General features: G+C 48.9%; 2 protein-coding genes across 4 annotated transcripts in view; one reads left to right on the top strand and one right to left on the bottom strand.

Moving 5' to 3' along the window:
- Positions 1-500: 500 nt before the first annotated feature.
- Positions 501-4,229, bottom strand: SOX8 (SRY-box transcription factor 8). The gene is made up of 3 exons (XM_048961403.1): positions 3,472-4,229; positions 2,264-2,502; positions 501-1,456 (listed from the first exon to the last, which is right to left on the bottom strand). Exons 1-3 carry the CDS (start codon positions 3,912-3,914, stop codon positions 726-728), a joined length of 1,413 nt encoding a protein of 470 aa, XP_048817360.1. The 5' UTR covers positions 3,915-4,229; the 3' UTR covers positions 501-725.
- Positions 4,230-10,614: 6,385 nt separating this feature from the next.
- The window catches only part of LMF1 (lipase maturation factor 1), a 164,130-nt gene continuing 150,026 nt past the window's right edge, over positions 10,615-24,718 (top strand). Inside the window, exons 1-2 of one of the 3 annotated variants that reach the window (XM_048961400.1) lie at positions 10,615-10,822; positions 19,505-19,814. In XM_048961400.1, the coding sequence (XP_048817357.1) occupies positions 10,615-10,822; positions 19,505-19,814 (518 nt within the window). Of the gene's footprint in view, positions 10,823-19,504; positions 19,815-24,718 lie in introns of those variants that run through there. The other 2 variants (XM_048961401.1, XM_048961402.1) reach the window with 2 other exon arrangements.

Raw genomic sequence — 24,718 nt, 5'->3', positions numbered from 1 at the left:
TCTGCACAAAATTACTTCATTAATTAAAAGACAAAATAATACAGAACATAAATACATATTTAACAGATTAAAAAAAAAAAAACACTTTAAGCTTCAAAAAAAAAAAAAAAAACCAAAACAAAATGTTAATTACAGCCAAACCTTGCTTAGAAGAACTCTCGACTACAAAACAAACACTTCAGACATGTAATTGGTTGGTCCCACCACACTCGCTTGTTCCCACAAGATTGTTACGCAGAATCGCTGGGGTTTCGCTTTCCGTACGCCTTGGTCCGGGTGAGTTCTTGCCCTCAAGGTTGGTCCGTCTCCCACATTGCAATAGACCCTGAAAGTCTCCAACGTCTCTTCCTTTCTCCCCCCACCTCCCCCCCACCCCATTTTGCACTTGTCAGCTTCCACAATGAGCAAGTTCAGTCCTCACAGAGGAGTCGAATGGTTTTGTCCTTCATTTATTCAAAAGGAATCACCAGTCCTTTTCAGTATTTCTTTTTTAACTCTTCTTTTTTTTTTTTTTTTTTTCATTTTTAATTTTATTAATTAAAGAAAAATAGAGCTCTGTCCTTTTGGAGAGTTTCAAAGCAAGGGGACACCCAGTCGCAACGAGCAGAGTTCCCAGCGGCTCAGGAGGCACTTGGGAAACAATCGCGGCACTCCACGTTCTTCCTCTTCGTTCCTTCATTAGTGCATACGTCGGGGAAGCCCTGGGGGGGCTCCACGCATCCTTTTTAAGGCCTTGTCAGGGTTGTGTAGACCGGCTGGTCCCAGTTAGCGGTGGGGCTGTGGGCCGGCGGGATGGACAAGCCGTTGAGGATGGGCGTCGCGTAGGGACGCCGTGAGGAGTGGAAGTAGGGGTACTGATAGATGCTGGAGGGGTAACCGGGATAGGGGTTGTAGTAGTTGGAGCTCTGCAGGTCCGTGTAGTCGCACTGGGAGCTGGAGAAGGAGGCGGCAGCTGTGGCGGTGGAAGCGGTGGTGGCACAGGCCTGGGTGCTGTAGGAACCGTAGTCGGAATGTGCAGGGGAGCCGTGGGACTGGTCGCTGTAGTGACTGGGGCTCAGCTGCTCCGTTTTGATGTGCGGCCTTTGCTGGCCCGAATCAGCCGACGATGGCGATGCTGAGGCCGGGCTCTTGTGAGTCCACACCTGGCCAGCCCCGCCGGCGCCTGCTGCCGAGTGGGAGTAAGACGTGCTGTAGGAGCCAGCACTGGGGCCGTGGTCAGCCGGCATGGCGGTATGGCCATTGAGCGGCAGGTACTGGTCAAACTCGTGCACATCGAAGGTCTCCATGTTGTTGATGACCTCGCTGCTCAGCTCTGAGATGTCCACGTTGCTGAAGTCAATGTTCTGGCGGCCGCTTTCCACGAGGCGGCGGCCCTCATGCTTCAGCTCTTGCTTGCTGCTGTGGTGCAGGTCGGTTTTAGGGGTTGTGGGTGGCGTGGGTGGCCCATGGGGCTGGCCTGGGGACAAAGGGACAGGAAAGTTTTAAGGAGAGAAACCACAAAACACCTCTCAAGGAAGCCGAGAACCACATGTTTCTCCCCGTCCATAATGCAAAAGGAGAAGGGGCAACTTTAAAATAGAGCCCCGTGTTGGAGGTGGCTGATGTTTCCCCTCACTCCCCATTATTTCTTCAAGTTAGGATACAATGCTCACAGAGCCAACAGTTCATAGCGAGAAGCACAACCCAATGAGTGCTGCATCCCTGCAGGGTCACCCTCACAGCAGAAGGACCCCTCTACACAGATGGCCTGAGGCCAGCGTGGCTCCCCCAGAGCAGAGATGCTGTTCCAGCCATGAGGGAAGGGGCCGGGTCCCAGCCAGGCTGGGCAAGAGCGCAGACACGCCTGCAGCCGCAGGACGTTCGCAATCCTCCTGGAATCTGTCAACACGTACCCTGTGCCAATTCACAGCGCTGCGAGAAACGGGGAGCTTCAGGGGGCGCCGCTCCCCCAGACACCCTTCAGGTGACCAATGCATTATTAACCCGTACTGTCACAATTAATTCCCCTCTCTAGACACAAAATCTGAGTCATTTTTTGCACTTCAGGCATTTCCAGTTGCATTTAGTAACTAAATGCATGGCCACACTCACAACCTGATACAAAAACCACAGCTCTTAGAGCAACGGCTCTGCTTTTGGATGCCCCTCAGTCCCACACTGCACAGGCTCTGAGCATGCAGACGGGCTTGTGCCCACAGGCAGGTTCAAGTCACAAAGCAACACCTCCACAACGAGCAGTTCTCAGCCCCCCAGGACCCTTTACCTGTGTGCTCGCCATGGTGGTGGCCATCAGCCATGCCCCCCAGCCCGCTGTCAGCCTTGTAGATCTGGGTGCCGGCGTGGTGGCTGAGCTCAGCCCCGGAGTCAGAGTCGCTCTGCCCAGCTTTCACGCTTTTCCTCCTCCGGGGCTGGTATTTATAATCCGGGTGATCCTTTTTGTGCTGGACCCTGAGCCGCTCAGCTTCTTCCACAAAGGGACGTTTCTCATTTTCACTTAACAAACTGGTTTGGGATTGATTTTTTTTTTTTTTTTAATAAGGAGGAAAAAGAAAAATCCAAAATTAATGTCTTTTCCTTATAAGTTTACAGTTTATTTTCTGACTCACATCCGCACTGCAATGACCAAAGAGTTCAATACAAATTTGCCGTAGCAGCAAAAAAAACAAAACCCTACTGCAAAAATCTGTTAAAATATCAGTTATAGAGGCAGAAAAAAGCACATCCTTACCGATATTGAAAATCAGACAAAATACCCCCCCATCCCATTTAAAAAAGCCACTTTTCATCCCTTTGCCAAATATAATTCCCACAGTCACCCTACAAATGCCACCCCACCACCACGACCCGCAGTGCTGCCCACGTCCAGCTTTGTGTGGGGCTCACAAAGAACTCCCAAAGGCAAAGCAATGGGATCCTTTCTCTTAAATCTTCCCCCGGCCCCAACCTTGCTTTGTACACTGCCGAGGAGCCCAAACAGGCAGCGGCAGTGCGGGTTTGGTGCAGCTGCAGCACACGGCCCAGCAAGAAAAGTTTGCATCAGTTGTGGTAATGGTGCTCATAGCGAGGGAAGTAAGAAAGCAGAGCGAAATTATAGCTAAAAATCGGCTTGTCTAGTTTTACAGATTGTTAGGCAGCAAGCGAGCCAGCCAGCAAAAAAAAAAAAAAAAAAAAAGTACATGAGAAAACGACATTGTAAAAGAAGCAGTAAGAAAATAAGCAGCATTTCTCGGGGATGTAGGAAGCACTGGAAAGAACAGGAACGAGCAAGGGCTGAAGAGTCCGAAGCGCCCTGAGAACCGCTCCACGAGCAAAGACGGACAGGGAAAAAGAAGTTAAAGAAAGGGAAAATGTTAAAGAGAAAGGGGAAAAAACAGCATGAAAGAAGCGGTGAGAGAGATGCGAAGCTGCGCGAACGGCAGCGAAGCCCCCGGAACGTCCCCGGCGGCGCGGAGATGCGCGGTGCGGACTCACCGCCAGAGCTTGCCCAGCGTCTTACTGAGCTCGGCGTTGTGCAGGTGCGGGTATTGGTCGGCCAGCTTCCTGCGGGCGGCCTGCGCCCACACCATGAAGGCGTTCATAGGCCGCTTGACGTGCGGCTTCGCCTTGAGCGACCCGTTGCCGCGCACGGGCATAGGCACCAAGCTCCAGTCGTAGCCCTTCAGCACCTGCGAGACGGCGTCGCGGATGCAGGCGGGGAAGCGCTCGTCCACCTCGGCCGCATCCACCTTAGCGCCCAGCGGGGCGGCACCGGGGGGTCGCGGTGCGGGCGCGGGCGCGCAGCCCAGGCCCTCGGAGCCGGCGGGGGACAGCGGGGAGTCGGAGTCCGAGTCCACGTGGGACATGGAGCTGGTGGTGCCCGCGGGGCTGCACGGAGCCTCCAGCGCCTTGTCGTGCTCCTCGGTCATGTTGAGCATTTGGTGGCCGCGAGCGGGGCGGGATGGGGAAGAGGACGGGGGAGGCGAAAAGGGGGCGCGGGGCTGAGCCGCCCCGAGAAGAGCAGCGGTGCCGTGCAGCCCTCCGCAGGCTCCCAGAAGGCGAGGAAAAAAACCAAAACACAAATAAAAATACAAAAACTGAGCAGAATACGATTTCAAGAAAAGGAAAAAGGCACAAAGGCAGCAAAATCAGCCAAAAAAAAAAAAAAAAAAAAAAAGGAAAAAAAAGAAAAAAAAGCACTCAAACTCTCGCTCCGCAGTCCCGGCGCCCCGCACCGCTCCCTTCGTCCGCTGCCGCGCTCCACGTCCAGTGCAAAACGCGGCCCCCGGCAACGGGCGCCTTTAAGGCGCGGGAGTGAGGCTCCGCCCCCAGCACCGTTCCCGATTGGCGGAGAGGGCGGGGCTCATTTCCATACGGGGCGGTGCGTGCGGTGCGGGGCAGTGCTGCTCTCGCGCTGCGTTCCCGCCCGGAGTGTCCGCTGCCGCTTGGAGCGGTTCGGTTTGCCGCTCCGTTCTCTGCGCTGCGCGGCTGTAAGGCGCTGTGGACGCTCCGCTGTGCGGTACCGCTGGGGCGGCGGGGCTGTGATTAAGCCCCGGCTGTGCCAAAGGTCCTTTTATTCTGGGGGTAACGGGTCTCGGTGCGGTTGGGGTGCACTGAATTTTTGCTCCCTGCCCTGTTCTGTAGCTGTTCGGTCGGTGGTTACCAGGAGAGGAACGCGGTGCTCCGTGCGTCCCGAGCCGCCCGGTGCCGCCCTGCTCCTCCCGTAGCCTTGGGCCGAGTTCAGCACGAGCGCTGCTTCCCCAGAACTCATTGGGAGCATTTGATTCTAATTAGCCGCGGAATCCAGCCCTGTAATTGGGGCTGGAAGAAAGCAGTGCTTCGAATTCCGGCTTTATTCCTTCCTCAGCTTCTCTTTCCCTCTGGAAAAATAGGATCAAGTATAAGATTTACGGGGAAAAATAAGACTTGTGCTCCAACAATGGGCAGTAGCAGCAATATGTGGCTGTGAGCATCGTTTGTTTCCTGCAATGTTTTCTCACCTTGAAATAAAGCGTGCGCTCTGAATTCAAAGTGCTTTCACTTGTGTGTGTGTGCCACGGTGTGCGTGTCTGTCCTATGGGAAAGTGGGTACATGTCAATGAAGTGCAAAGCAGGAATTTATGTTATTTAAAAACTCTCTCATTTCCTTATTAATGTCATTTCTCAAGATTTCAGCTTTCCGTTTCCAGAGCTGCAAAATGAATTACCTTTGGGCAAAGATTTTCTTTTTTAAGTGTAAATTCACAAAGCATCACTTAAAATAATGCTGCTTTAAAGCCTCCCAACACCATCTGTAGGGTAACCGTGTGAGCGAGGGGTGAGGGAACGTCTCTTCCTACTCCAAAGCTCTTGGGGCTGTGGGTTTAGCAGTGCTGTGGGTTTAGCAGTGACACTCAGCAGAGCTCTTTATGTCAGCTGAGAAATGATGCCGGTCACTGTGGGGTCTTGTGGCTCCCTACTAAATTTGTTGCATGGTGTTTCTGTGAGTCAGGTAAATTGTATTTCATTCTTTGAATGAATGGCAGCTGAGCCAAAGAAATAATCACTGCTTTCAGTCCCTGATTGCAGTCAGCCTCTCCTGGCAGTGCCTCCCTGGGAAGATCCCATTGTCATTGTAGGGTTGGGAGGACTCTGTGGGGTGAGGAATGGCAACTAGAGCTGTGCTCCCCTCATTGCTGCCCTCAGGCCCAGGTCATCCTGCAGCCCTGAGGAATGTGAGATCAGTGATGCTGCTTTTCTCCTCACTCACATCCTGCTGTCCTGCCTGGCTCCCCAGTGCTGCCTGGGGCAGTGAGATGCACCTCCTGGCCCGCATGCAAAAGCAGATAGGAGGAGAACATCAGGAACCACTGCCTCTTATTCTGGAGATGGGTAGGAGAAGGGGAGAGCCAGGGATGGGCAGGGCATGTTTCCTCACACCTGCTTTGGGGATCTTGCAGGTCCGTATTTAGTGTGACGAAGAGTTGAGGATGTTTGCCCAGGGATGGGCAAAGGATGGAGCTGCAGGATGGGTCCTGCGGTGATTCCACACCATGTGTTGTTTTATCTGGGCTATCAGCTGGCTGGGAGGAGCACAGACATCTGAAAGGGAAGGGCACCAGGGGCTGAAACAAGGGGCAGGTACAGTCACGCTGCAGTTCCACTTCTGTAGAAGAACGTGTTTCTTCCTTGGTGATTTTGTTTGCTTGGTTCATGCCATATCCTGGTTGATACCCTTTGGCCTTTATCAGAAGAAAGGGGTTACTTCCTCAACCATGCCTATTAAACCAAGCCTCAGATGCCAAAGGAGAAACAGACTGCACAGTCTGCTTTGGGGAGCATTGAGGTTCACGTAATCCAGTGGAGGCTTAAACAGTGTGCTGAACAGGGCAGGTTTAGGGATGGTTTGGGAGGGATAAATAAGCTTTTATTGACAGGGTGGCTACAGCAGGACTCCGTCAGGCACCTGCCAATATTGGCAGTGTTTCTTCATTTTTTGAGAAGTCTGACACTGATAAAATTCCTGGCCAGCTCACACCAATGTTGCTCGGGATCAAGTAGTAAATCCCACATCTGTGTGTCTGGCTCCATCACACTGTCACTTGTCTCTGGGAACTCTCAGAGTCACTGCAGGGTGGAGGAACTCTGACCCCAGTCCTGGTTCCTCTGCAGCACATCTCCTGGTCCTGCATGGCAGTGTCCTGGCTGCAGGGCTGTCAGTGCCCCGTGAACACTGGGGAAGGGACATTTCATCTCAGCATCAAAGAGGAGAGTCATTTTCATATGCGTTTTCAGAGCGTACAAGAACACACAATGGGAAATGCTCTGCAGCACTCATTCCCTCGCTGGGGGGTTGCAGCCAAAAGTGGGCTCTGTGGCTTAATCTGATCGAGTGGTAAGGTTATCATTTTTCAAAAATTGGCTACCTTTGAACTGCGAGCAGACTTTACATGGGAATTTTGAAGAGCAAATAAAAAGAACATTACAGGGAGAATTAAAAACAATCCCTAATCAGATAAGAGTAACCTATGCATCGTGTTAAAATAAGCCTCTGACATCTGCAGGATTAATGCTCTGCCCAGAGGATACGGCATTTCAGTGGCAGCTCAGGGATTTCTGCAAAACAAAATTCAGTCATTTTCAGTACAGCTACTGATTTCTAACAGGGAGGAGAAGATGGGCTGTAGCTTTTAGTTAATTTCAATTAAAACAGCAGCAGAAGAGAGGAAAAGATTTGCTCTCAGAATGAACCATAGTATTGGGTCCAATCCTACAGTGCTTGCAAAGGCTCCAGCACAGACCGCTGTCTGCTCATACAAATCTAACACTGGATTTACATCGCTCAGCTGCTTGCTTGATCAGTTGTGGTCTGAAATCTGTCATCCATGCACATGAGTGAGCCATGCTGCTTTGGACAGTTTGGAAACCTAAGGAGTTGGATCCATTTGGAGGATGAAAATGGACAGAAGTTTTCTGCAAATTTTACTTAACACTTGGAGTATTCGGTCCCCAGCATTTATTTCCACAGCTCCCACCACCAGACTTAGCTTTGCTCTCAAAATTCTCAGTGTCACCTGCACAGCAGGAGTGGAAAACAACCGTGTGCTCCCATCAGAGTTCCTGCGTTCCAGACACGGTGCTCCCACTGCAGCAAGAACAAGTCTGTATTGTTACAGCCTCATCCAGAGCCCATTATTAGAGACGTTTCCACAGACTGCAGAGAGCTAGGGCTCGGGGCTTGCATCACAATGATTGGAAGCAAACCTGCACTCATTGCACAGCTGCTGCAGCTTGCTGAGAGCAGGGTGAAGAAAGAGGGGCTTAAATATTAGTTTAATATTAGTTTTTATTGCGTTAATGGGGCTCTGAGCTCATGCATCCCTTCTTTTTCTGGACAGCTGCATGATAAACGTAATGCAGGAATGTGTCTCCTGGCAGCTCCTTTCCAACCCATGAACATTTACCTGGTGAGATGAAGAAACTCAGCACACCTGTGCCAGGCAGGGCTGCACTGACTTTCCCTTGCTGAAAAGGCACATGGAGAGGAGTGCATGGGAATCCCAAGTCCTTTTCTAGATTTCATCATGGCAGGAGATATCAGTAAAGAAATGAACCTCTTCTTAGGAAGGTTTCATTTCAAAGAGCGCTCTGTGAAAATCTTCACATGCCGCGTTTGGCCTGGAGAGGAATTTCTGCTAAAAGAAAATCAAAAAGCCCTCGCTGACAAATGCCTTTTTGATTATTAATTTTTACTATCCCAGTGGAAGATGTGAACTCGTGGCTCACATGGAGTTTTTGCCTTGCAGCGCTCGCAGCCGCGGTCCTGGCAGCCAAGGACCTGGACCTGAGGGCAATTACAAACCTGAACAAGTTTCTCTTCCGGTCTCAGAAAATGTGTGTAGGGACTAAAACTGGGGGAAAGCAAAATATATGTCAAGGTATTATTTCTATCCAAATTTTAAAAGATACCATTAGCATCACAAAATTTGCTGTAGAGCGATGAATGACACCACAATCAGATTGTAAAGGCCAGGTGATGCAGTGGCGAGAGGTTTGTTTTTTCCCGTTGCACGATGCAGACTGGATGGCATTTTTATTTTATTTCCTCAGAATAACGGAGAACGACAGTTTTATTACATATAATTACTGTGATTATTAATTGTTTGTCCTATGGTACCACTTTGGAATCCCACTTCTGAATCAACACCTCCCCCCTCCCCTTGTTATAGACGCCATACAAATACTGTAAGAAAAAAGTAATTCTTCCTCCAAAAATCCTTTTCAGTCCTAATCCTGCTAACCCTGGAGTTAAGGATCGGATTTCCAGAGGGAAAGATCAGAGATTTAATGGAAAAAAATATTACATCTGGAAAAATGTTAACTAGTAGAAGGAAGCTCCCAAATTCTTCGTGAGATCCCACCTCCCATTCAGCAGATGCAGCTGAACGCTCCGTGGGATTGCCTATTACTGTATTATACATAAGTGAATGTATGTTTTCTTTAGAGGAGTCCCCAAATGTTAATGCTTCTTTACAAAATAGTTATTTCTGCACACATTCACTCGCTCTGTTTTATTTAAACCCAATTCCTGGCAGCCAGAGGGGGAGAAAGTCTGGACCTGAATGAACACAGAGTAATTTAGGGTGCCAGGGACAGCAGGGCTGAGGTGCTGATGGGGACAGCTGCTGGGTGCTGTGACAGTAAATGCTTGTTTCTCTGACACTTTTGCAGCTGTTTGGAACACAGCAAAATAGGGTCGGGCGGGGGGACGTGGCGGCTCGCATTTTGTTGAATGAAGATCAGCATCAATGATGCCTCTGCGCTGCCTGCGGGCCTGACATTTATGAATCGCTTTCCCTTTGAGACGCAGAGCCTGGCTCTTAAATATCTCGTTTGTGTTACTTGCTGGGTTCTTACATTGTTTTCTTTTCTGATACTTTTGTTCGAGAAGAGGGAAAGCCAACAAAAATTACAACATGAAAATGAAAGCTGACAACAAAAAAAGTGAGCAGAAAACCAAACACAAGACAACACCGCACACAAAGCTGGGCACCAACATGAACTGTGGAACAGAGGGAAGGTAATTCAGCATTCTAATCCACCATTTTATGGCACGTTTTCCTTTACAGCTTGATCCATCTTCCAGTAGGGCTAAAGGAAGGCTCCTACGGCCTTTTATGAGTGCTGGATCGGTCCCTTAGAGTAACAACACATTAATGCAATTTAATATACTTAAAACCTTGCAGCTCGTATCGTTGCAAGGCACCATTGGCACGCTGCTGTCTCAGCCTGGGCTGCAGAGCTCAGGGCAATCCCTCGCCATGAAAACCGATCAAGTTCTGCGTCCCCAGCTCCAATTATTCCCTTTTTGCTAAATCTGTAGCCTAAGCCTTCCACTTTTCCTCAGCAATTTCCTCAATTATCCAGTTTGTTTTACAGACATTGCCACTTAACATGGAATTTGCTGTAAAAGTTTCATACAGACCCCACAAAGGAAACCATTCGCTTCCATCTCCTCACATCTATCTAGCCAAACCTCGTGGCTAATCCAAAGGGAGAGCAAAACTGCAGTCCACCCGCAGCCCTTAACAAATAACTTATTTTTCTTTGCCTATACAATGCACCATTATGTCGTGCTTGTGTTTTTTTCTATTTTTTTTTTCCTTCTGACAGAACAATGCAAGCAGCGGTGATGGGAAACTGGAAAAACAAAAGAGGCATTTATAAGGGATGGGTGCACAGTCTGAGAAGCACTGCATAGCGTCACACCTGATAACAGATACTTTCTCAGAGCGCAGCACACGGCTCAGCAATGCGCTGTTTATTTGGATGGGATGCGCTTCTGAAACCTTCTAAACGGCGGCCGGGGACACTGCACTGAAACGTGGTTTGGTTAAAAACAATATCCACGGCTGAACACGGGGTCAAGCGTTTGATGGCTATAGTCATAAAATCGGTGTGGAGATGTGGCTCTTGAGGACTGGGCACAGTGGGATGGGTTGGACTCGGGGATCAGAGAGGGCTTTTCCTACTGCAATGGTTTTACGAGCAATTCCCGGCTCCCTGGGGACTCGCAGCCAAACCCGAACGGCAGCGGCCGCGCTGAGGGGCTGCTTCCCGCCCGCCGCCCTGCCCGGCCCGCGGGGGGCGGCCGCACGCATGCTCGCTGCGGGTCCCGACATGGCGGCGCCCAGCGCGGCGCTGAGGCAGCGGCGGGCGGCGGCGGCGGGCGGCAGCGGCGCCCCCGAGACTCCGGGACGGGCGGCGGGCCCGGAGTCGGCGGGCGGCGGGGTCGGGCCGCCGCTGTCGCCAGGTACCTTCTGGCTCACCCGTATCGTGCTGCTGCGCGCCGTCGCGCTGCTGTACCGTGAGTGTCCGGGTGCTGCCGCCGCGCCGCGTTCTCTCTCCCGGGAGCGGGTGGGGGACGGCCCGGCGCTGCGGGCGGCCCGGCTCGCTGCCAGCAGAACCGCGGGAATTCCTGAGGGTTTGGGGCTTCTCGTGGTTCTGAGAGCTGTCGCGGGTCGGGTGGAACGGTGTGAAGGTCTGCGGGACCCATCGCAGTCTGCTGGGTGGGTGCGGAACGGGGCCGTGCGGTGCGGAACTCGCACTCAGCCCGGGCACAGCGCGGGGCGGGCAGCGCTCAGCCCCACCTCAGCGCCGGTTGTTCACGGGGCGTCGGGGTGCGGGTTTGTGTTCAAAGCCCGAAGGGTGAGTGAAGCATGTAGGATGCTGGGGGGAAATCCTTCGCTCAGAAGGCGATGGGTGCCCCATCCTTGGAGGTGCTCGAGGCTGCAGATGGGCCCTGGGCAGCCTGAGCCGGTGGGCAGCCAGCCCGTGGCCACGGTGGGGCTGTGAGGACCCTTCCAACCCAACCGTGGTGTGATTCCATAGGGGTTATGGGAGAGCTTGTTTTCAGTTCCGCTTCTTGTGCCCAAATGTGGGACGAGGCCCTGATGCCCAGTGAGCAGCACTGGTAGCTGGGTGGGCTCGGGGTGGTTTGGGGGCTCCTGTCCCACTGAGGAAGGGGTGCCCCAAAGCCAACACCTGTCCTCACAGCTGGGTCTGGCCATCCTCAACATGTATTGTGAGGCAGTGGTGCAAGAGGAGCTCCTCAGCTCATCAGAAGAACTTGAAGCAAAGGAGCTTCTGCATGTAGGATCAGAGAAAGACCACATCTGGGCCCTGTGCAACCTACTGTAGGGCACCTGCTTTAGCAGAGGATTGGGCTACGTGGTCCCCAGAGATCCCTTCCAACTGCAGTGATTCTGTGATGTCCCCTCCGATCCAAGAATTGCCAGTAACTCGAAATGGTGAAACTAGTCTCCGACTCAGCTGTACGCATTTGGCTCTTGTTTTGGCAAGTTATACCAAGAGCTCAGAGCCTGCTACCGCTCTGCTGAAAAAATATTCGCAGTGAAACCTAAACTGACATGTAACACACTATGTTACAAATTCTAAACTTGCCCCAGATTTGTCCACAAAATCGTTAGGATTTGTAGGCTGCCAGCCTGCTTAGATTATTTTGCATCAAAACCATGCAGAAGTTGTAGTTTTGTATGGTTTTGACACGTGCTCTGTTTCTAGTTTGGTTTCAGCTCTCGGTGAAATGCGGGGTTATGACTCTTTCAGTCAAAATGAAAGCGATTCTGATATTCCCGTGTGTAAATCCAGACTGCTGAGTTTCCCATAGCTCAGTTTGCAGTTCTTATGAAAAACTGATCAGCGTTCTCTGCTGTGTGTTCTGCAGGGGCTGCTGCTTTCAGATCGTGGATTTGGGGTTATAAATACATCATATCCTGGAACAAATGCTGCCCTGTAGGCTGGTGGTGTGTTGGATGGGAAGGGAGCAGGCAGGGGGTGAAGAGCCAGGAGATGGCAAGGAGCATGTTAGAGGAATGGAGCGTTCAGGTGAATGGGAAACCTCACCTGGGACAACTGAAGTGCTGAGAGGTGGAGAGCAAGCATCGGTTTTAGGGTGATGGGAGCTACAGCATGGAAAAAAGGAGAGGGGAAAAATGAAAGTGAGAAAATGAAGCTGAGATGGAAGGCTACTGACTGAAAGCACGGTGAGCAAATAGAGGCAGAGGAACTGGGTTTCTTTTTTCTGGACGAGAAAAGTGGGAATGCCTGGGGTGGTGAGAGATGATCCCCTAATGCTTCCACAATGCAGAGTGTTGAGATCCTTTAGAGAGGTGCTGTCAGAAGAAGAATTTCAGGTGCCAGAAGTGGAGGCTGGAAGGAGCAGGGTAGGAGTCTGTCCTTTGTGATGGGAGAGGCACAAGAAAAGAGAAGTTACCTGCAAGTTATGAAACTTCTGTTTGTTTGCAGTCAGGTAACAGTGAGTTTTGCTGTTTGTCCTGGTTGAATAACAGCCAGCTGACCCAAAGTCAGGTGTGTGAGCAGGTTTGAGATAGGTCTGATTCCAGCTCTGGTTGTCCCCAGCATTGCTGGGACACCAGCTCTGATCTCAGTGTGGGGGAGATGCTGTGCTGAAACGTTTGTGGGGAGGAAACTGATTGCTATGTCTGAGAGAGAACTTGCCATCAGGCAGATTCCTCTGTCAGAGGCTGCAGAGCTGTGGCATGGCTGTGGTGGGATGCTCTCGAGGGAAGGTGGGTTGCCTTTTGATCTTTCCTGTGAGCTTGGCTTTAGAAACAGCAGAAAACAATTTTAAGCCCCTGTGCCAAGCACCTCTTCAAGTCTCTCTTTTGAAGATGGAACCATTTACTCTGACAGATTATTTTTTCCCAGACATGGCAATCCTGTGCACACCGAGACTCAGACTTGCTGAGGAAACGGCTGATGGCGTTGTGACAGTTTGACATTCCTCACTTGTGGGATGTTTTTCCCCTTCTTTCATTTCACCTTTTTAGATGTAACCCTTTCATTCCTGCTGTGTTCAGGAACAAAACCTTCAGGGGAGAGGGGAGAGTTTTGCAGTAAACTATTGGGGAAAGTGGTCACCCCTGTCGATTGCAGCTCCTGTTAATTAGTGGAGCTGGGAGCTCATTATGCCTGGTGAGTGCAAAGGGAAGGGTGAGAGAGGGAAGGACCCTGAGGATTAGAATCATAGAATCACTAAGGTTGGAAAAGACCTAAAAGATCACCCAGTCCAACCGTTCACCTATTCCCAATAGCTCCCACTAAACCATGTCCCTCAACGCAACATCCAGTCTTTCCTTGAACACCCCCAGGGTCGGTGATTCTACCACCTCCCTGGGCATCCATTGCAGTGCCTGACCATTAGTAGATTAGTAGAGAGAAGCATGATTTGATGTGCACAGTGATGTGGAGGTGACAGGTCTCCATATCATCCTTGGTGCTTCTGCCCTCCCTCCTTTTGGCTGTACAAGGGCACTCCTGAGCCTGCTGAGTTGCCTGCTGCAAGTCAGATGCCTTCTCTTTGGATCTTCACCTCTGGAAGGAGGACAGGCAGAGCTAGGCAGGTATGAAGTGTCCTGTGTGTACTCCCTTTGGTTATAACAGCTCTCCTCTTCATTTTTTTTTTTATTTGAAGGGGGTTTCCAGAAGCATCCAGGGCCTGGGAAGTCCCTGGCAAGGAGTCTGCTTGGGAGGCAGGTTGGAGGTGGGAAGGTGGAAAGGATCTGATTCGTGGAGGCTGGTGAGCAAACCCACCTGCTGCTCAGGGATGGGAAGTAAGGGCAAGATGGCTCTGAGCTGAATGTGCTTGAAGGCTTGCTCTTGGCATTAGGGTAGGCCATTGGGGTTCTCCAAGCTGAGCAGTAAGGTAAATAAAGCACCTGTCCATGCAGTTCTGTTTTGAATAGTAACTTCAAGGGTGTATTTGTAATTTGGGTGATGTAAGCTCTTACAGCTGACAGCCCTCACAGGTGTGTTGATAGCTGGGAGCTCTTTCTCCACTTTAAGTAAATATAGGCAGACTCAGTGGCAAAACACTTCTGGAGGAGGAGTGGGAAGTAAAGCAGGCTCCAGCCTGGGACATTGGGGAGAACTATTCTGTAGGTCCTGTGCTGTGCCATGCTGCTCAGATTCCTCTCCTTGATTCTGTAGAGGCATCTTTATATGGCGCTGGTGCTGCTCTGACTTCCACTATTAACACCTATCTTCCATGGCTAATTACAGTCTGTAATTCATGGCACAGAGGCTTGGAGAAGCGCAGTTTTGACTTCTGAAGCCTTTTCGTTATGGTCTTGTGCTTCGTGTATGTTCCCTATCGCAGGGATAAGTACACAAAGCCTTTGAGGTGCTGGTGGAAGTGCTGTTACAAGTAAAGAGCTGGTCCCAAAGCTTCTGACAACAAATGTGTGTTATTTGCTCCCTTTGCCCTCTTTCTAAGTCATTTTAAGTGCCCTTTTTTTGGATGATTACCATCATCAGATTGCAGATGTAGAAGTTTTCAGTAATTAGATACCACCCTTCCCAATTTCAGCTTTGCTTTGTGGAGTGCTTTGAAATAAAAGCTAGTATGTAAATACAGTTTATCTTCCTTCTCCTCATGTATTGTTTAATAGTAGCATTTTCTTTCCCCAGAGCCAGGCTACGGGAGATTTGTGCTGCTTCTTCCCAGCTCTGAAATCCAAAGCCTTCCTGGGGGAGTTGGGCTTCCTGTGGGCTCCTGGCTCTCTCCGGTGTCCTTCCTCCCCTCTCTCTGCCATCTCCTTTGCTTTCCCCTGCTCTTCCCTCAGTTATTTTAAAAGGCTCCCAGTAGCTTTCCAACAACCTTCTCACTATTGTGGTACATCTTCTGATGCCTTTTCTCCCCGAAAGGTTTTATTTTGGTATGGTGCTTGTTAGCAAGGCTGCACAGCAGAGGCAGTGTGTTAGTGCTGTGTCTGCTAGTGAGCTCTGTGCCTCTTGTTTAACTCTGCACAGGACCAGGTTTGCACTGTAGGAAAGTGAATGGACAGCAAGCAGTGTTAATTTGAGGGAAATGATAGCAAGAAGTGGGAAGGAGTGAGCCTGCCTCCCAGGAACAGCAGAGAGGAGCTGCTCTGGAGCAGATGCATCTTCTCAGAGCTGGAGGCCGCACTGCTGCACTGCTGCCTGTATGGCATTGAGCAAGGGTCAGGTGAGGGAAGTTCATAGCAGTGCCACAGCCTTTTGTATTTGCTTTCACGCTTTTTCAGTGAGACAATGGAGAGATAGGCACTTAAAAAGTCCCCATGCACAGCCACCCCGAAGTCCTTTGCTTTGCGGCTAATGACAATGAAACAAAACAATGCTGAGAAGGGGCTGGTTGTGTTTACTGTGGCTGTAGGGCTGTGGGATGAAAAGTGGCTGCTCAACTTCATTATGGCTTTTTGCTTATTGCTAGACGTTCTTGCTTTTGTATTACAGAGTTTTGCCAGGGAATTCATCAATTGAAAACTAATGGTAATTAGGAAACCATGAACATTCTGCTCCTTTTTCTTGTCAGCAGTACAACCTCCATTTGCCAGCATAGGGCTTTTTTTGAATGCCCCATTGGGTCAAAGGTGCAACTGATACATGGCTCCAGGCAGGTTTTTCTTGTGTGCAAAAGGTAGTTTGGTTTTCATGCAAAGCTCAGTGCTTTTGGTTCATTTCTTCTTGTGGTTTGGGCTTGAAGTAAAAGTTGAGACTTCTTTTAATGAGGGGGAGAGAAAGCCATGTGACCGGAAAGTCTTAGGTTTCACATCTTTAAATCTTTACAGAGCATGAAGAATGGGATTCTCTCATTCTCCTACCATGACAGGCTGAGCCTGGACTGGGGGAAAGGAACTGAGGTGACAGGGCAATGTGGACAGACCAAATCCTTTCAGATGGGTGATTCCTGTGCTGCATGCTCCAGTTGTGTTTATTGGTAGCATGTGGGTTTGAACAAGGAACGCCTTCATTTGGGGGAGAGAGGAGCACGGAAGGAGAAGGTGGAGGGGGAGCTAATGGAAAAGTACAGTCAGGCACCTTCTGAGGTGAGGATAAGTAGTGAAGGTCTATTAGCAGCTGGTGACAATTTACATGCATTACTTATGTAAAGATCAGCTGGCAGCAGGTAGAGGAGCGTGTTCCCATGTGAGCTGTCAGAGGCTCCTGAGTGGGAGGGAGCATGGGAGTCTGTGAAGCAGAGGGTTCTCCAATCTGCAAAGAAGTCAGGCAGGGTGCTTTGGGGGAAAGAAGAGACGGGCATGGGATGAAGATGCCCAAATGGAGGCAGTGTTGATAAGGAGGGAAAAAAAATAAGTCAGTGCAGTGAGCAGCAACGATGATGGGAAAGATGGAGCTTTATTCTGAATTCAGAGAATGTGGGATGTGTTCAGCTGTGCTGGGAGCCTGCAGAAGAAAGCCCTGCCTTGGGAGCCCTCCCAAAACCTTGTGTCGTTCCCAGCAGTGGTGTGGGGAAGGATGGCTGTGTCAGGGCAGCAGTTAACCTTGCCCCCGTGCCCCGGCCGTGCAGCAGGTGTGCCAGCAGGAGCCCCAGGTGGAAATAAATTCCCTTGACCATGTTTACCTGGAGGGAGTAGGAGGATGGGGAGTGGAAAACCCCCAAACACAAGGCCAAAGGGGAGAGGCTTCAGAATAGGGGCTAAGGAAGAGGAACAAAAGCACAGGCTCTGGGGGCAAAAGGGACTTTTTGTCTGAGTAAGCCAGAATCAAAGGGCTGTTGCTAATGGGATTTAGCTATGAAGTCATTAGATGCAAAATGTCATCAGTGCAGCAAATAATTGGTGTTCTGAGGGGGAAGCCACTTCGGAGCCCAGTCTGTGCAGCCTTTAGATGTGCAGTTTGTGCCAACCTATAATGCAGTCTTGTCTGCTTTCAGACTGCAGTATTTTGTACATACAATGTGTACTTTGAATGCTATAGTTTGTTTTTCCTAAATTACCCTTTCCTTGTTTATCTTGCATGCTGCACAGGGGTCTAATTTAGATTTTTCTTTTTAAACTGCTTAGCAGTTCTGGGTTGGGGCAGCAGTTCTGGAGTGTTTGGTGGTGTGGAGTTTGTGATGTAGTTGGTCTTAATTTTTTTATTTACTTATTTTTGAACTCCACATGGAAGATGAAGTTGTTTGAGGATCAAAAGCATTATGTTCCCACTGGCTTGGTGTGATAGGCTCTCTGATTATGCAGAAATCAGAAAGAAGTATTGGTAGAAAAAACGAGTTCTCTAACATATAAAATATGTGCTTTGTTGTCCTAAACTGATTCTTTAATGCAGGCTTTTTTTTTTTTTTTTCTTGTCAGTAACAGAATAAAATATTCTGTGAGTCTTTATCCACTTGTGAGGTCCTTCTAAAAGATGGGCAGAAGACACAACCACTGATACCCCGACATGATTGCGTTCACACTTGGATTCAGGACCCGTTGGCTTCAGTGGGAACCTTCCTAGGGACTTCAGGGGTGCTGTGTTGTGTCTTGGTGGCTTTAAAACAAGGACAAAATACACGGCGTGTGCAAAGAGATGGAGCAAGCAGATGGATTAACTGAACTGGAGACTGTGCTGTGTGTCTGGGGGCAGTGGGATGTTTGTTTTTGGTCCCTGAGGTTGCAGGACTGACTTTGGGAAATGGGGATCCAGGCCTGAACTTCACACAACATTTCTGCCGGCGTTCCCAGAGAGAGCAACCAGATGAGCACCCAAATCCTTGTGTGCCGAATGCCAGCGTGCAGATAAGGAAGGAAATGGATTTGATCATTAACAAAAGGGGAGCGGGGGGGGGGGAACCAAATGGCGTTTTGCAAGACCTCAGCTATTGCTGCGTGTGACGTGGCTGCTGTTTGGTTTGTGTTTGTGACAAGGGTGAGTGAGCTGCTGGGAGCAAAACGCGTGGAGCTTAATCAGGAAATGTTGGCCTTCATATTTATTTTTTTTTTTTTTTCTGAGAAATGGAGATTACTGCATTTGTGAACTGCAAATTGGTAACTGGAGGAGATTCCTAAAATATGAGATAATCCCTAGAAGCTGACCAACTTTCTCTGTAGAACATCAAATTCTAGGTCTACAATCTGTAATTAAATTGCTTGTGTGCTGTTAAAAAAAAGCATCTGGCTGTTCTAAGATTGTCCAGTGTGAGAGTGTAGATATGAAACATGGGAGAGCTGCAGCAACTTGTAAAAATAGTAGCAGTTTAGAGGATGGGAAAATATTAAGCCTCTGTATTTCCAGCCTACCAGATCCAGAAGGTCAACCCATATCATAACTGCCATCTTCTGCAGTTGCAGTGCTTAACCGTGGCGCTGCTGGATGAATGATGGCGTGTTTTGGTCTCATTAGCAGTATTGTGAAATATTAAGTGTATTCAGCATGAGGACAAATTCCAGTGCTTGATAGGTGCGCAGATAATGCTTTATAAAAATGGGAAGTAGGCTGTCCACTGAAATCAAAACACTGCAGATAAAATCTGCTTCTGCCGTGGGCTCTGTGTACTGGACAGGGGATGTAGAGTAAATCAGCAGAGCCAGCATCCATGGTGGAGCTGTGACACTGCAACATATTTGGTGAAACTGAAATAAAAAGGGTCAGAAGGTGCAGCTGTCTCTGCTGCTGCATAGGAACTGTGTGCATCCATCTGGCTGCTTAAACTGTGCTCCCCGGTATCTGTGCTGAGGGCTTCCTGGTGTATCCCACACAAGCATTGTTTTGTGGGAAGCTAATTCCCTCTGAAAGTCTTGAAATTAATGCATTACTTTCACTCTGCATCTGCAATGCAATTAAGCTGTTTTCCTCATCTGCATTAGGAGATGAATAGCATATGTGAGTAACCGGGGGTCACGCTGAGTCCAGCAGTTGGGCTGAACCTCCTGTTTGTTGGTGGGTCAGGTCCCTTGGCTGCAGGCAGCTTTTCCCAAAGTGTGTTACTGAGTTTGCCTGTGGCAAATGGCACATCCCTTGCAGCAGTTGGGGAGAGAATTATCTCAAAACAGATGCTGTGCCATTTCCTGGTGTAAAGCGTAGATGGAATTCCTCTGCCTTTTACATCATGCTAAATAGAAATGGCTGTGTTGTGTTTTAGTGGAGACGAGGACATGTAACAAATTCCTTCCAAAGACATGAATATACTTCTGTAGATCTGATTTCTAATATTTTTTTTTTCTCCTCGTTTTCTGTCTAGTTGTGGCCTTCCTGGTGGCGTACCATCAAAACAAGCAGCTGATAGGAGAGAAAGGCCTGCTCCCATGTAAGCTATACCTACAGAATGTCAAAAAGTATTTCAAAGGGAAGATAAACCTAGATGCCCTCAGCTATGCCCCGACAATCATCTGGTTTCTGGACTGGTCAGACATGGACAGCATCTTGGACTGTATCTCCATGCTTGGTCTGGTGATTTCAGCCTTTATATTGATAACTGGATGTGCAAACATGGTCCTCATGGCTGTCCTGTGGATCCTCTACCTCTCATTGGTCAATGTTGGACAGATCTGGTAGGTTAACAATCTCTCTACTTTGCTTTTCTCTGTAATTCCTTGCAGTTTATTGTCCCCATTGACGTTCTATTACTATTTGAGGTTAGTCATCTGATCAGGAATGATGCATGTGAGAGAAGGAAGACATTGAGCAGAAATGAATTACAGGCATGTTCCTGCTCTCTTTCGCTCAGAAAATCAGTCCTGATTGCCACTGTTCTCTGTGAGAGAACTGGCTGCACAAAATACCGTGCTGCACGTTGTCTTTTGCAAGGGAATTCCCTTGAGATGGTTTATCAATTTTCAGTTTTATCCAGAGAGCTGGAGCACTCAAAATAAATATGCAGAACCTGTGGGAAAGAAAAAGGAAAGAAGAAGGAGGAGTGCACATTGCCTAGCTGCAGAGAAGATCTATGGAGCAGATTTTGGTTTAAAGAAAAGCATGCTCCAGCCAGAGAAGGCATTTCAGCTGGTCTTCATGCTTTTTTTAAGGCCTTAGAGTTGCAGGCTAAAATAATGAGGTCTTGGGAAACCAAACTTCATTAATTCACCTCTTTAAGTACCCGCACCTCTGCTAGAGCAAAGGCAATAGGCTAACTTGGAATAGCTGGAGGGCCCTGAGGAGAAGAGTGCCTGTACTGTTGGATGTGATCCAGCTGTGTCACTGCGATGTTCTGGCTCCACAGCATGTGACTGGACACCCTCATTATAGAAGGGATCAATGAATTTAATTTTAGGGATCTGTATGTGGTTGAGCAGCCCGGCGTCGTGTCCCATCCCATTCATTCCTATCCTACTCCCAGTGGTATGTAAGTGGGTGAACGATAACAGCTTCAGTTTTCTGAAAAGCTCTGTTTTCTGAGCTCTTAACTCAGCATGAACTTCAGCCTGCGAAAGAAAGCCACAATTTGAAAAATAGTTTGGAGACAGTTTTCTGTTGCTCGTTTCCAAGTTACTCCAAGATTGCTTGCCTGTTTTTCTAGATTCTCTACAGGGTGAGGATTCAAGCATCACCCTGCTCATTTCCACAGATACAGGATTCTGGGTGGGACTAATACCTGTCTATTGCCAACATTATTCAAGTTGCAAGGTATGGATGGTGGACCTGCAGAGCTGTAGCAGGCTGAAGGTTTGATCTTGCCCTTCAGGAGCAGGCTAGCTAAGAACTTAGCTTTCTTAGTGCTCTTAAGGCACTCTGGAGCACTCAGTGTTCTGGTGTCATGGCTGTACAGTGGTGTAACTTCATTACAGTTTTCAAACAAAAAGGCACCCTGATTGGGGTGTGATCTCAGCCTCCTGTTGGTCAGGCATGTTCTGCACCGCCCCTCTGCTCCCTGTGGCTTTCCATGCTTGCAGCAGAGATGTGGACCTCCTCTCTGCAGGAGCTGGAGGGATGGCAGTGCTGCAGAACTCCCAAGGTTTGGCTAAAAGCAATCCAGTTATGCCTGTTTAAGTGACCACTCTGTTGTCTTCCAAGCCTGCACAGGGAAGAGCAGTGGGATGAGGGGAGCCTCTTTCATGGGGAGCTGAACCACCAGTAACCAGCAGACCGTGTCCAAATGCCTCTTCCTGGGGGGTTTTAAAGCTCACCACCCAGCTTTAGGTCTTGTTGCAGCTCTGAAGACAATGGGTTGACCAACAGGAATGCAAGAGAGGCCAGAGTTTGCATTCTATAGATGTTGTGGTTGAAAGGAAATGTCCGTTGATTTTTGAGATAAGGCCTTTTTATTATTTTTCTTTGTTTGCCTCATTCATACTTCAGATTTGGAATTTAAAAGTGACAGTGACATGAGGGGGTTACTCCTGGTATCCAGCAGTAACACAGTGTGGAAAGGGGCTGGGTTCTTCTGGGGGAAGGGCTGAGAGGGAAAAGGGTGGGGGGGAAGTGCTGCCCCAATTTCTCTTAGTTGTGGCATTGAATGTATTAGACAGGAAATTAAGTTCATGTAAAGGGGTGGGAGAAAGGAATCAAAGCAACCCAGCAGTACAGTCCATTCTTTTGTGGTTACAGTTTTTCATTAGATCCTCTGAAGTGGGTCACTGGGTGATGTAAACCACATTATTGTTGTGCATGTAGTGTGACATTCAGTTCCCTGGAGAAGGGGTGCTGGCAGCTGGGTGCTTCCAGTGCAAGTGGAGGTGGGGAGAGGGAAAGGGGTGGGTTAATTCTGTCCTTGGCACCCTGCAGAGGGTTTGATGGCACCTGGTGCAGGCTGGCTGTGCCTGAAGTCCTACAGACTTTGGGGTTGTGGGTAACAGTGCTAAGCTTGGTATTGGAGTAGCCTTGAAACTGTGTCAATGGTGATTTTGATGGTATTACGTGGCCTGCTAACTTTGTCTTACAGATTTGGGCAGGTTGAGAGGTTTTGATGAGGTGTGATTCTTCCCTGAATCATGTGGGAAAATTGCTTTGCCAGAAGAGTGGTGGAGTCACCATCCCTAAAGGTGTTCCAGAGCCATGGAGATGTGACACTGAGGGACGTGGTCAGTGGGTATGGTGGCATGGGGGTGAGGCTGGAGTTGGGAGCTTAGAGATCTTTTCCAGCCTCAGTGATTCTGTGGTCTATTGAAGACCACAGCAGCTTCATAAAGAAGGGGAAGGGATAACATTGCCAGAATTTCCTGATAGCAATTATGAGACAGCTCAGTGAAGGTGTCTGAAATAAAGAAGCAGCTCCTCTCATGGCCCCATTACTGCATGGTTGGTTGTAGAGCTGCTTTGCAGGTGTGAGTGCTGCAAGCTGGCACTGCTGGGCACAGGCTGCGGGCTGCTCCTGTCCAGCCAACATTGGGAAAGCAGTTCAAGGATATACAGGGGGACAGGGAGGAAGAGTTCTCTTTAGGCCAGCGAGGAACAATTTATTCTTTTTATCGCCTTTTTTTTTTTTTTTTCTGTTTTAATTTTAAATGTTTCTATTTGTTTTGGGCTGGAGGCTCCAGATGCCGGGCGCTGCTGAAGGATCAAGTCTTTCAACTGCTGCCCAGCTGGCTTGGGCTCAGAGTCAGAGGAAGCTTTAGAAGAGCAAACCGTCCCCTTTGGAAGGCCGGGCACGTTGCCTGCCTCCTGGTGCTGCTGCCTCCGAGCTGGGGGGGAGCAGAGCCTGCTGCAACTGCGCTGTAAGGGACCAGCTTGGGCCTTTGGGTGTGTTATAACACCTATTGATTTAAAAAACAAACAAAAAAAGCCAACCAACCAAAAAGAAAAGACAAAAAATCAGGATTTAAGGTCCAGGAGAAGAAAGATGCCTACCTAGATGGTGAAGGAGGTTAGTTGTTGACTGTGGGAAATGAGGTGTCTGGGGGGGGAGAATGTGGTTCCTTGTGTCCCAGCACTAGGGGTCACATCCTTGGAGGCAATGGCAGGGTCAGCTCCAATTGCTGGGGAATGGAGCTGCCTCTCTGGATGGTGCCTGGTTCTTTCAGTGCAGGATGGATTTTAGAAGCTTGTGTATGCAGGGAAGGAAGCTGTTCCTGCAACAGGTTGGCATGAGATGTTTGTGATAGATTTCCCATGATAAGGATTACTTTGGGAGCCTAAGAATGCTGAGAACTGGAGCCAAGGCTCTGTCCTGGTAAACCCTTGATTTGTCAAGTTCACAGTTGTCTCCACCAAAGCACAGGTGAATTGTATGAATTAAGATGTACTTTGTGCTCAAAGCTAGGCCAACATTTGGAGAAAATCACGTTAATTTTGGTACCTGTGAAATGCAGGACCAAGATTGCCAAATCTTAAAGTGAAGTGCACAGGGAACCTTTTGTAATTCCGAGCACTCTGTTCCCACGCCAGCTGTGATATTCAGAGTCTTCTCAGACTAAATCTGGATGTATTCTCTGGCTGTGTAATGGTACCAAGCTCAGTATGTCTGTTTTAAGATACTGGATTTATTTCCCCCTCTGCCATTCTGAACTTTTGCTTTTGAGCTAGGAAGGGGTCATCGGGATTTCTAAACACTGAAATAGCACAAAAGAACATTTGAAGTCTGACCACAGGTTGGATGAAATGCTTGATCACTGCACTGGTTTTCTTGCAGGCGTTGCAGGCTATTCCTAACTTCAGTAAAACAGCAACAGCAAAAAGTGGTCCCTATTCAGCAATAATAGAAACTATTCAATGAATCTAGAGGTGCCTGTAAATGTTTTTATGGGAGCCTCTCGTGCTTGAGTGTGTGTTTTGTTGTCTGCTAGTCCTGCTTGTCTGGGTTGAGTCCCTGGAAGAATGATAGAGCTCTGCAGGTTTGCTCTGAACGTCTTTGCTTTTCTCCGTTTCCTCCCTCCTTAACATGAATGTAATGGATTGTAGTAGATTTCAGCAGGAATGGGAAAAGCTGTCCCTTCTTAAAAGTACAAGTGTGTGTTGCAGGTGACCTCACAAAACCTCCATTTGTGGTTTTCTTCCCCATGGCTTCTGCTGCAGCCGCTGTCTGCAGGGATGGGCTGTGCAGAACAGGTCCTTTGTCAGGATGGGCTCTTGGGGAGAGGTGTTCTAGCAGAAGTTGAATCATTTTTCTACCAGAATAACTAATGCACTTCCAAAGTGAATTCATAATTCTGGAATAAAATCACTTTTATCCCACAGTAAGGTGTCTCCAGAGAGCTATTACATTTTCTTATATAAACAAACTCTTAAACTACTCTGCCACTGATCTCCTGTTCCTTCTTCTGTTCTTTCCTCTGCAAACCACTCCCCCAGCTGACATTCAGATGTGGTTTGAAAACCCTTTCCTTTCCCATCGCCATTGCCTTGCTTCACTGTACAAAACATTGTCCACTGTTAGAGAGCGTTTGGCGGTACGGTGTGCAAGATGTGATACAAAAGCTGGAATTGTGGGGTTTTAAATCCTATTACCTTTTTTTCCCTTCATAACTGAGATTCTGGTAGAGCTACAGGAGCTCGAGGGAATATGTTAAACAAGCCAATAAAT

The sequence above is a fragment of the Lagopus muta genome, chromosome 15 (genome assembly GCF_023343835.1).
Source record: "Lagopus muta isolate bLagMut1 chromosome 15, bLagMut1 primary, whole genome shotgun sequence".
Classification (NCBI taxonomy): Eukaryota; Metazoa; Chordata; class Aves; order Galliformes; family Phasianidae; genus Lagopus; species Lagopus muta.
The sequence above is the reverse complement of the archived record's forward strand: the minus strand, read 5'-3'. Positions and strand labels throughout refer to the sequence as shown.